Source organism: Drosophila willistoni (genome assembly GCF_018902025.1).
Source record: "Drosophila willistoni isolate 14030-0811.24 chromosome XR unlocalized genomic scaffold, UCI_dwil_1.1 Seg105, whole genome shotgun sequence".
Lineage (NCBI taxonomy): Eukaryota > Metazoa > Arthropoda > Insecta > Diptera > Drosophilidae > Drosophila > Drosophila willistoni.
This window is the reverse complement of record NW_025814054.1, coordinates 2,129,230-2,141,683: the sequence shown is the minus strand read 5'-3', so window position 1 is coordinate 2,141,683 and position 12,454 is coordinate 2,129,230. Positions and strand designations below refer to the sequence as shown.

Sequence of the window (12,454 nt, the reverse complement as noted above, 5' to 3'; positions counted from 1 at the left end):
GTTATTCCTTAATATTTCCTTGTATAGTAAATAGATAAAGCCTAGCGGAATTTTTCCATTGCGAATAGTAAAAAATTGTCATATATTCCCATGGAAATGTTTGTAAATTGGACGGGACCTATGACCAAGGTTCAAAAAAAAGGTGTATAACGAAGAGTTTAAAGATAGAGCGTGATGTACCTAATTTTCAAGTGACACACCGGATTCAAAAAGAGAATAAAACACAAACACTGCCCTTATGTCATACTTTCTATACTTGGATTGGATTGGATTGAAAAAAAACTGGAGGATTCTACCCACAAACTGCTCTCATTTTGTAAATCCAGAACTGTAAGTTGTACAAGATTGTCATTTTTTGAGTAGTGTATAAGCGAATTTTCACTGTAGGTAGAAGAGGCTGTTGTCTCTGTTGCCTGCCTGTGCTTTGTCGTCTGTCTCATGGTTTAGTTGCTTCATTATTATTACAGTTTGCTAGCAAAACTGGATTTTTCTCTTGTTTTTGTTTAGTTTTACTATGTATTATTATTATTGTTGTTGTTGTTGTTGCTTGGCTTGCTGGTTGTTTCGTTGGTTGTTTGGTTACTTGGTCGGTCTAAAAGCGCAAAAATTTACTGCAAGGCATAAGCAAACTCTCTTTCTCTCTCTCTCTGTCTGTCTCTCTCTCTGAGAAGCCAAAGGCTTGGCCCAGTTTGTAAGCAAATCCATAAAAAATAAAGCCAGCAAAAGAAGAAGAAAAAGGTGAAGGAGATGGAGGAGCAGCAGATTGGTTAAACAGGACTGACTGCATACATAAGTATATACAAATATATATATATATATATATATATAGACATATGTATGTATGTATATATTGAAACGCCCATTTAGCTGTAGTTTTTTTTTGCATACCTAGGTGGAGTGGAGTGTGTCGAGTGGATTGAAGTGAAGTGGAACTCTTGTCTGTCTAGAGGGGGGAGGAGGGGCGATTTGATTGGCTAATTTGTGTTTGAGTGTGTGTGGTGTGTGGGTTTCTTCGGTGTGACCAATTCAAATTAGTGGAATGCCATATATCAGATTATATTATACAAATTTAACACGACTATCATCATAATCAACAGCATCATCCATAAAATATACGACCTTGCACGATTTCATAAGTTCCTACACACCTTTCAAATTGATTATGGGTTCTTTTTAACACCTATTCGATTAACAGTTAAATGATACTCCCCTCTCCCACTTCCGAATGAGTATTCCTTAGAACTCTGTTTTATACTATCTTCAAGATTTAGTGTATTTGCCTACTTAATGTTTTTGTTTTTGTTTGGTATAAATAACCTAATTAGCCTCTAGCCTAGCCCTCTCTTTCTCTCTCTTTAGCACAGATGTCTCTTTTGGGCCATAAAAACGTTTTGGGATATTTTGAGAATATTACGAAAATGCAATTTCAATTCATTTAGGGAATTTCCTGACCGACAACTCTCTGACCAAAAGGCAAAATAAAACAACAATTTTTAGAATGCTCGGTATGCATATGATTGGATAAGTGTGTATTTTCCCGGACCGGAGACTGTGTGTGTGTGTGTGTTGATTTAACCCACAAAAATGAAAAACTCCAAACATATGTGCATTTTTTATTTTCCCAACTGCCCCCAGAAGACAGTTTGAGGGACAAAGACAGAAACAGACACAGAGGCCGAGACGGTGCAAGCGGCTAGGGGAATGGGGTAAAGGAGACGGACGACAAAGCAAATGTGGGCGAACGCGTTTTTATCGCAACCAAACCGAAATGCAATAAATGTTGATTAAAATAAATACACAAAGCAAGACATACAGACAGACAGACAGAGAGAGAGAGAGAGAATGGAGGCAGTGGCCTTTATCTCTAACTATCTCTCTCACTAACTATCTCTCTAAGAAACTGCATTAAAAGTTCAATAAAACAAAAAAGAAAAAGTTCCGGTGTAACGACTTTACAGATACTCTTTACAATTGTTGAGTACATGGAATGTCCTCTCAATGATTAAATGGAAAATATGTAATTATACATAGTGCAAGATAAGCCGTATTCTCTATAAGAATCGACACACAAATACATACATACATACATATGTAGATCGCATTTCAGTCGAATCCATATCTTAGCCAACAAATATCTTTGAAAAAAAAGTATCAGTGTGCTTATCATATAGAAAGAGGAAGAGAAATGGAGAGGATGAGTTGGTGAAGGGGCGGGGATGGGCGAGAGCTGGGAGGTGGAAATGAGGTCGCTCGCCGTCGCCCAAGTTGAAGCGTTAAGGACTCTGACCTTTTATATATGTATGTATATGTATGTATGTATGGAAGTGTTGTTGATTTTCTTTTTTTTTCTTTTCTTTTCATCTTTTCTATATTTGGTTTATTCGCATTGTTTAATGACCTTTAAAAGTCGACACGCTCAGACAGGTCAAACGCCTACTCGCTGGCATGCCCTGCCATTTTGCTTCATCTCATCCTCATCATCATCCCGACAAGACGGCACAGTGGACCAGAACTTCTGTGTCATTTAAATGTTACAGTAAAAAAAAAAAAAAAAAAAAAAAACCGAATAAATCGTTTAACCAATAGAAAAAGGAACCTTTCAAACAAATGTTTTTTCTTGGAACAAAAAACATGATTGAAATTCGCAAATATAAAAACAGGGACTTCTGACCCACTGTGTTCATTGGGGCCTGTATACACACACATATACATATATACATACATACATGGATGGATGCATGGGCATGTTTCTGCTGCTGCTGTTGCCTTTTAATAAAGTAAACTAAACAATTTTCATTCTTGTCTCGTTTTTGTCTCGTCTTTTTCTTGGTCGACAACGTCGTCGCTTGACGAGACTATGAGAGGCGACAACCCAAGAGCAGCAGCAGCACCACCACCACCCCACACACACACACACACACACACACACACACACACACATGCGTGGTGTGCGCAAAAGCAGGCAGGCGCCCAATGTGGGGCTATGCGTGGTGAATTTTACTTGTATTTTTGTGTTTTTGCGGTGAATGTTTTTTGGGTGAAAGAGAAAGGCGGCAACGGCAGCAGGCAAACAAAACGCATGCGGCATGGGATGCGTATGAGATGGAAGAATTCATTGAGAAAACACAAAAAAAAAAGAAGAAAGAAAAAACCAAAAGCTTGGCCAAAGCCAAAATGACACCGGCCGGTAAGTGGTGGGTGTGCGAGATGGAAAGAGAGAGAAAGAGAGTAAGTGAATGAAAGGGAGAGATAAAATGCGAGCGAGCGCATGAGTGGGTGAGGTTGGCAGACGATGACAATGTTCACCGTTATATGTTATGTTGTGTTATGTTAACAGAGTTGTCATGGAAAACAAAATAAAACAAAAACATAAAAGGCAACAACAAAAATGGCAACAAAAATGCATTTTGGCAATCTTGACATAAACCGTTAAACGAAACAGCTGAGAATATTTTCCTACTCTCTCTCTCTCACACACTTGCAGGGAGTGAAATCGCTTTCCTTCCTTTTTCTTTATTATAACATTTAATAACATTTACTATAATTATTAAGAAGCGGCACATAGACCACACCTAAAAGGAAATGGGTGAGGCAAAAAGATAGGAGGGGGGAGGGGAAAGGGGAAGGGAGCTAGCTTGATTGATGGTGAGGAAGGGGGTAACAAACGTTAATGAGCTTACTAAACACACTGAAAATTGATATAAAAAAAAAAAAAAAAAAAAAAAATAGAGAGAGAGAGAGAGAGTTTATGTTGGTGGGAAAGGGAAGGTGATATTGTTTAGTCGGGCTTACAATGGATATGGTTAAACGAAACTTACTTTTAGAGCTGTCAAATCGATATCATCCAATGAACAATTCACAGATGTAGCCAGTTGTTGTTGCTGCTGCTGTTGATGCGCCATTTTGATTTGCTATTTTTTGTTGTTTTATTCTACCGCTGCTGCTGCTGCTGGTGTTGTCGGTTTGTTGGCGGCGACTGCTGCTGCTGCTGCTACTTCACACAACAACAAATTATTAAAAAACAACAAACAAAAAATATAACAAAAAAAAATTAAATACTCGTACGTACACACACACACACGCACACACATGGATCCTCATCTAAAGTGAGTGAGAGTTTACAAGCAAATTCTGAAAGTTTTATTTTTCTAATATCTCTCTATTCGAATTTTTCGTTTTTCTTTTTTGTCAGCATTGCAATTAACAAAACAAATTGTTGCTATTAAACATTTCTCTTTTGAAACGGAAAAAAGAACTCCCTCTCTCACTCTCTCTCTATCAAGCTCACACACTCTGTGATTTGCTTTGTGCCCATGTGTGTGTGTGTGTGTGAGTGAATGAGATTTTTGTTTCGTTGCGAGAGTGCGTGCGTGTGTGTGTGTGTGTGTGTTAGAGCGGGGCGCGGCAGGGCTCTTAGTTTTTTGTAGATTTTTAGCTTTGCTTATAAACAATTCACACTCGAAAATCGGTCGAAATTTAATTTTCCTGCATGGATTTTAAATCTTTTGGATTTTGTTTAAACACTTGATTCCATTTTCTTATATACACACATCTACGTTTATCTCTCTCCTTTTCTATCTCCTTTCTCTGTCACACTCTCTCGGTATGTTTGTGTAGGTAGACAGAGAAGCAGAAGAAAAAAAATCTGCCACTCGCTTCTTTTCTTCTTTTTCTTTTTAATTTTTATTTCTTTATTTTTTTACATACTTTAGGCGCGCACAGCTTCGGGTTTCATTTATTGCATTGCACAATTTAAGCACCAGACTTGATTGTTTTCTTTTCTTATCTTTTGTTGTAGTTTATGCAAATCGGCAAAAAAAAAATCAGACAAAAAAAACCAATTCCGTTCGACGAAGCGCGCACACGTCCCTCCAACTCGAAAACAAAAACAACAATAACAGCAAAATGAGTGTTACCAGGTCTTGAAAGCGTGAAAATTTTATGACAGTGTGACCAGCTGTTGAAACCCTGAAAAAACGCCTCAAGATGCGAAAAAAATACACGTAACCCAGTAAACATGCAATTGAAACTAATCCACAAACTTTCCGATTTTAACGAACACAAAAAAGTCTCATGAGTAGAACATTTAAATTTACTCTGAACAATGAAAACTATTTGCAAACATGGATTTGACTCCGTTGTGTCAAACTTAATATGTTTTTAAATAAATTATTCACTAGTTTTTTAGCATTTTTTAACATTATCAAAACTGCTAGATTTTGTGATCTCATTTTTTAGCTTTATTTCTTTTTTATACACCCGGCAACATAATCGAACGATTCACTAAATTTAATCAGAAAATATTAAGCTGGCTTTCAATTCAAGTTTCCCGCCTCTTAAGTTATCGATTTCTTCAAATCGGGTCGGAGTCGCACTCAATTAGTTCGAAATTGCTCTCAACGACTCAAAGTTGCACTCAACGGTTCGATGTTGCACTTAACGGTTCGATGCTGCAAAGTTTGAACAAACGTTGAGCGGTTATGGATTTTTTAAAAATGTGTGGAGCTGGTAACACTTTTTCCGTTTCACCATTTTCATACATTCTCGAGCTGGTAACACTTTTCCTTTGCTGTTATTGTTGTTTTTGTTTTCGAGTTGGAGGGACGTGTGCGCGCTTCGTCGAACGGAATTGGTTTTTTTTGTCTGATTTTTTTTTTTGCCGATTTGCATAAACTAAACTAATTTGTGCAATGCAATAAACAAAAAGCAAAGCAGTGCGCGCTCAAATTGGAGGGGAAAACCCGAAGGAAACGAAAAGTGAAGCGAGTGGCAGATATTTTGTTCATTATCGCTGCTTTGAACGGTGGATCCGCGCGCCCGTTTCGTAAACGGAAAAGAAAAGAAATTCCCTTTTTTTTTAGTTTTGTGATAAAGTACACACTGAATTTGGTAATTGCTTCGCAATAAATGGAAAACAAGCAATTTTGATTCTGTGCATTCAGCAGCCGTTAATAAGGTAAAACTATTAACAAATTGCCAATGATCTAACAGTAAAAAAATTGGTAAAAAAAAAAAAAAAAAAACAAACACAATCTGAGCCGGAAAATGAAAATTTTAAAACAAAACGCCGACGAAGCTCTTTTTATCTAAATACATATACATATACGCTTATATTTGTGTATATCCATCTGTGTGTTAGTGTGTGTGTGTGCGGGTGTAGAAAGATATCCTGGACGCCACTCCTTTTGCGCAAAGAAGTTTATAAAAAAAAAAACAGACAAAAAAAAAGAAAAGGAAAAAAAACAAGGTAGTATAGTGAAGCTGCGCCGGAGTTGCAAGTACACACACAAAAACATAACTAGAAACAGGAGCGAGACAGAGAAGCACATACATACATATATATATATACATACATATACATAGATGCAAAAATTGAATACTGTTTCGCAGAGGGGTGATGGGGTGGAGAACAGATTTTCTTCATCTGTATGTACATACATGTACACATAGAAATACGCAATAACAGTAAAATTTAATCAATTTTATTCCTTTTGATTGTTGTTGTTGTAAAGTAGCGGCATTTTTGTGTTGTTGGCGTTGTGTTGTTGTGCTTCTTCCTTATTAGAACGAGAGGGATTGAAAGAGAGTGTGTATGCGTGTAGGGGAAGGGGGTCAGCAGGGCGGGGTGTGTTGTTGTTTGTCGGTTTTCTCCCTCTAACTGCGCAGAAGCCGCCGCCGTACATTTTCCTTTATGCATTTCGCATATTTCTATCAACATTTTTGTAGCCGTTGCTGCTGTTGTTGTTTTTTTATGGGTTGCAGAGCGAAATCACGAAAAAATTGGCCAACAGCTGGACCAGCCGCAGCCTCAGACAGCAGTAGAGCAGTCGTAGCAGCACCTGGCCATAAACCTGCATTAACAGTTAATTCGTGCAAAAGGTTCCTTTTTGTTGTTGGTTTTTTTTTTTTTTTGTGTTAATAACTGGTTTCATTTTGCTGTCCTTGTCTTTGCTTGTGTCCCTCTGTATGTGTATGTATTTGTGTGTGTAGGTGCAGAGAAGAACCGTTGATCGGCGCGTCTGCAGCAGCAACTCTCTCAATGAGAGATAGCCAAAGCGGAAAAGAGAGTAAGATAGCAAAACAATAAAAGGCAAATGACTTTGGTTGTTGTTGTTGTTTGTTCGTTCCTGGATGTTTCTTTTTGTCGAATTTAAATAAGACCAATCAGACTTATTGGATTTTTTGCTAATGCTTGAATAATAAGAAAATTATATCGATTCCGTAAATCTAATCTTCAACATTCTTCATAGAACTCATTACAACACTAATGCCGCCCTGGGAGAACTAGAACTATTAGTCACTTAAATTCTAATTAGATTTAACAGAAATTATAAATGAACTCTTATATTGCTTGGCCAAATGTACAAACTCAAGCTTAGCGATCAATTCGTCAATGAATAGTCCAATAATTTATATGAGCACGGGATTTACGGTTTTACTAACCCTCCTGTCGTGCTATTACCGTTAGTCGTAGTCTTGGCAAATATCTCGACATCTGCGGCCATTAACTTAAAGATAACCCAGGTCCAAGAAACTTTTGGTAAGTAGTAAGTTTCTCATGTCTTTTGTCTCCCTCTTCCTTTCGCTCTCTTATTCTTATTTGTTGTGCGTATGCAAATAATGCAACTGCAATGCATTTCCTTGGTTTTCCGGTTTTCCTTGCATTTTCCACATCCACTTTGCGGACTTTGTTGTTGTATACAATTTCACCCTCTTTTGTTTTGCTTTTGCTTTTTTGTTGTCGTATATGCTTTTTCGTATACATCGCGTGCTGCCCATTTTTTTGTTTCTCCTTTTCGTTTATTTTTAGTTTGCGGAATTCTCGTTTACCAAGCATATTTAATTTCAAGCTGTTTCAATCTTCTTTTTTGCATTTCTTTCTTTTCTTTTCTTTTCCAACTCCTCCCCCTCATCTTTGCCATCTTATTCTTCGTTCTTCGTGCTGTTCTGTTTTGTTCTTTGTTCTTGTCGAAACAGTTGCGCTTGAAGTCATTTCACTCTCTCAGAAAGCGACCACAACAAGATGAAGAAGGAGTAAGAGGAGGAGAACGAGGAGGGAGTAATGAAACAACGAAAGGGAAACATATTAATACCCTCTAAAAAGTCCAATCATCGAAAAGAATTTTAGATAGTGACTAGCATAGAACATGATCTTTGATCTTCGAACACAGCTTTTTAAGAAATTGAACAAATTTTATATCAAAAGTCTTTCAGCTGTTACATCTACAGTCGAGACTTGATAATTCGTATTGAAAACCTCAATATTTCGTAAGAAACTGCTGGTCACTTGAAAAAACTTCGTTGGAATGGAAAACCCGGTAAATCGGAAACCTCTGTAATTCGTAAAAAATGTGCTTTCTTGCCATTTCGAATTATCGAGACTCGACTGTAATTAAAATGATCTAAAATTACGCTATATTAAACTGACAAATATTAATTTATACGACAATCGCGACAAAGAGTTATTTATAAAAGTCACGGCTTAATTCAAGATATACAACCCGAAAAGGAGTTTGCTTTGATCGGATCGCAAGGGTATATAAAGTGTTTAAAGCTGCTTTAGCAGATCTCAATGAAAATCTATTAAATTAATTATGTGAAATGTTAAAACCAAACAGATTTTATTATAGTAATGTGTAATAGTTTTGGATAAACATTGTTTATTTTGCTTAACATCTTCACTTGTTCTTTTGATTGATCAGATTTAAAAGTTCTGTTTAGTGAACAACTCTTTTTTTGTTCACTTACGTAGAAGCTTTATTTGTTATAAAGTTGTTCTGATTGTTGAAATGTCGAGAGATTCACATACATTAACTGATCTCTGTGAAAAAATTACTTGAGAATTATTTGGAAAACCATAAAAAATCGCTAGGTATACATACAGTCTATATAAAAACTTGTATTTTTTGAAAATTTTGTATTTAATGTTTATTAATTTGTGACTTTAAATTTGTGGTTGACTTTCTTGCCTACGCTTAATTACTGTATTAATTATACATAATTAATGAAACCTAATCACTGCAATTTATTGGTTAAATGTTAATTTTTTAATATGCAAATGATTATTTAAAAGTTATGTTGATTTGTTGGTTTTATTTATAAATTTTTTTTTCTGAATCGTGGAAAATGTTTCTTAGGCAATCAACCAAAACCAAAACAACAACAGAAACAAAAAAATAAATATTTTGCAGAAAAACCCACGCGAGTTAAGAGCAACCCAAAATCTAGTTTCTTTAACTCCCCCTACCCCTCCACCTTCCACTCTTATATCCCCTGCAAACCCCTTTTAGAGGTAATAGTTGACTTTTGGCGCACGACGCGAATTGTGTTTCGATTTCGTTTCGTTTCATTTGATTTTCGAATGGGTAAGCCGAATGTCGCATTTACTCTTGGTTTTCGATATATGTATGTATGTATGTATGTATATATATATCGTTAAGACTATATATGGTATGTAGCTTTGGCTGCTGATCAAAATCATGATGATCATGTGGTGGGACTAGGGGGGAGGGAGGACTTCATCACTTTTGGTTTGATTTGATTGCCTTAAGGAAAAGTAATCATTTGGTTAAGGCTAACAAACAGACACTCACTCACGCACACACACACACACTCACTCACGCACACACACACACACACACACACACACACACACACGCTTCGAATGGGTGACGGACCATTTGTGGACCATTTTGTCTTTTTATACCCTTGCAAAAACGGTATAAACGGTATTTTTAAAGCATTTCCGACTATGCGTATATATTCTTGACGAGTTTCGTCCGTTCGTCTGGATCAACGCAAACTTCTCTTGGAACGTTTAAGCTACAGAGTTGAAAATGACTATGCCAACTTTGATCAAAATCGGTTAACTATATCATATAGCTGTCATATAGACATAAAATGGCGGTCGTTCTTTAGGCCGAAGATCATTCTTAAGCGAAATCATTTCATATTGAAGGCTAATCGGTTATGGTGGAGGAACAAAAAAACTTGCAAGGGTATACAAACTTCGGCGCAGGCAAAGTTAGTCCCGGCCCTTGGGACGTGGGTTCAGTGAACTTCAAATTACATTTTACAATGTCAAAGTAAAAAAAAAATAAAACTCTATTAGCTAACTTAAGCAAAAAGTTTCAAAGAATAAGTCAAAATTTATTAAGATTTAAATAGTTTAACTAATATCAATCTAATTTATGGTTCATTGAACTGAACTTTTGGCCCAGGCACAAATGCTTAGCAGCTGCAGTGGCATAATCGACCCCCCTTTCCCCACTTGCCACCACTATTTAAGCCACTTGGGGGCACTTCGTGTGTGTGTCTCCACTTGTGTGTCCAATGTGAAATGTGAACGCCGTGCAGAAACAACTTGAAACATGCAGCAAAAGCTTTCAGTTTCGTGGTTGCCACATGGTAACATGTTAGGTGGTTTGCTGGTTGCTGGTGGGTTGGGCAAGCAAATCGAGCGAATGTCCAAACCCCGTACTCCCCCCTCCCACACCAGCCATAACATTAACATACATTTGTCTAACGAGTGCTGCTTTTTAACCCTTCTGCCGCTCCTCCTCCCCCTTTCCATTGTCTCTTGTCTGATGTGATGCTAGAAATTGTGTAAGAATTAAATGGGAGAATTTTCATAGAATGGAATCGCATGTCTTGCCACGCCTCTTGAAAATTATTGCATAAGATTTAGCCTAAGCCACTTTACCAGCTAATTAAAAATGTTTCCGCGTTGTATGTTTCATTTGATACCCTTCAAAAACCAAAAAAAAAAGAAGGCTATATAAAAACATGCCCAGCCCCAAACAAAAAATTAGGCTGGGCTTTCCCCATCCTCCTAAGAGGGAGAGGCCAGGCCCACACACACACACACAGGTTGACCCCATTTTCCAGGTCCTGACCACAAATTAGGTCTAATTTGTAAATTGACTACATTAACAAGGAAAAGAAGAAGAGGAAGCTACAAAAAAATGTGTCTACCTGTCAATATTTTTAGGTTAGACTTGGCTCATTTATTAGCTTTATTTCAAAATGCTCTCTCTGCTCGATGCACTCATGTGTGTGGTCTCTCCCCACGTGTGCGGGCGGGCGGGGGATTTAAGGCTATTTAAAAAAGGGGAGAACTTTCAAGGGCTAAGGCCAATAGTAGTCTCTACCTCTTAAAATGTTGCAGATGAAAAATAGTCTTTATTTTAAAGTTAATTCAAGTCTGAAGATAGAACAAACATTCGTGAATATTATGTTCCTAAAGTTGATTTATTATTCATACAGTTGGCTTTATCCCATTATGAGACCCACAGAGTTTTCTCAGCCTAGAATATATTTTGAGGTCCTGGGTTCAGTGAGACCTCCTGCCTTTTCTAATCTAGTCTGCCGAAACATTGCATAAATACGAGTCAAAACTCCAGTTATTCTGTGTACTCATATTCAATGTGTATTCATTTCAATAAAATTTTGGGACGAAAACATATGAATGAATGATTTTTCATATCATTCAAAAGCAAGGAGTACACTAAATATTCAAAGTTTTTTCTGGAGTACTAAAGACTGTTTTAAATACAAGAAGTTCGCTACAGATTGAATAGGCAACGTACAACTTTTAATATATAGACCCAACCCATATTCAAACCCTTTCCAATCCTAATGGCTATCAGATTTGCAGAGACCAGAGAAATTAAAATCAAACATTCCTAACCTTCATATAGGTATCTAATCTGAACAAGAAATACTTTGATGAATTTCTTTGGTACTAGGATTTTTGGGAATATGAATAAGACTTAAAAAGCGAAAGACAATTGTGAGTTTCATTTTCCAATTTGCTTTTGCATTACATTTACCGGAGTTTTGTTCATTCTCTTCTCACTCTTTCTCTTTCTTTTTGTTTCCTCCTTTTTAAGGGAACTTTCTAAGGGTTGCATTTTGCGTTATTCTTTGCGAATTGCAGTGCAGCTTCAGTGCAAAAAAAAAAAAAAAGTAGAGAAAAAGTACAGTAAGACCAAAGCCGAAAACCATAACCAAAGACCAAGACCAAGACTAAGTGTGAACTGTGTGTAAGTATGTGTGTGTGTGTTCTTAAGGTTGAGTCAACTTTGCATTGCCTCCTTTCTTCCGCGTCTTCGTCTTATTTTGCTGTTGTAGTTGTCACGCCTTTTGCCTTTTGTCCTGCCTGCCTGCCTGCCTGGGTGCAGCACTCAGAGTCGTCTCTTCTCCGTCTGAAGCTCAGACTCGAAACTTCACGCTTCTTGCTTTGGGTTTAGCTTCTGCTTTGGCACTTTATCTCTTGACAATGACAGTCGGTGATGTTGACGGGACGACCAAACGAACGAACCAACAGGAACGCGTGTGCCATAAATCAATAATTTTTGCCTCTAGGTTCGTTCCTCGTCGTTGTTGTTGTTGGTGTTCTCTTTGACACACGACACTTTTCTGAATGGGATGTGACAGGAATGTGCCAACTGAC

At 37.2% G+C, this 12,454-nt stretch overlaps 2 protein-coding genes across 21 annotated transcripts in view; one reads left to right on the top strand and one right to left on the bottom strand.

Moving 5' to 3' along the window:
* The window catches only part of LOC6645038 (serine/threonine-protein kinase mig-15), a 42,580-nt gene extending 37,687 nt beyond the window's left edge, over positions 1 to 4,893 (bottom strand). For all 11 annotated transcript variants that reach the window (XM_047011727.1, XM_047011728.1, XM_047011732.1 and 8 more), the window contains exons 1-2: positions 4,708 to 4,893; positions 3,819 to 3,994 (exon numbers count right to left, since the gene is read on the bottom strand). In XM_047011727.1, the coding sequence (XP_046867683.1) occupies positions 3,819 to 3,902 (84 nt within the window). In that variant the 5' untranslated portion in view covers positions 3,903 to 3,994; positions 4,708 to 4,893. The remainder of the gene's footprint in view (positions 1 to 3,818; positions 3,995 to 4,707) is intronic.
* A 684-nt stretch (positions 4,894 to 5,577) lies between these two features.
* LOC6645036 overlaps positions 5,578 to 12,454 on the top strand; it is a 68,845-nt gene continuing 61,968 nt past the window's right edge. For all 10 annotated transcript variants that reach the window (XM_047011702.1, XM_023177196.2, XM_023177194.2 and 7 more), the window contains exon 1: positions 5,578 to 5,956. The gene's annotated coding sequence lies outside the window, so the exon portion shown is untranslated. The remainder of the gene's footprint in view (positions 5,957 to 12,454) is intronic.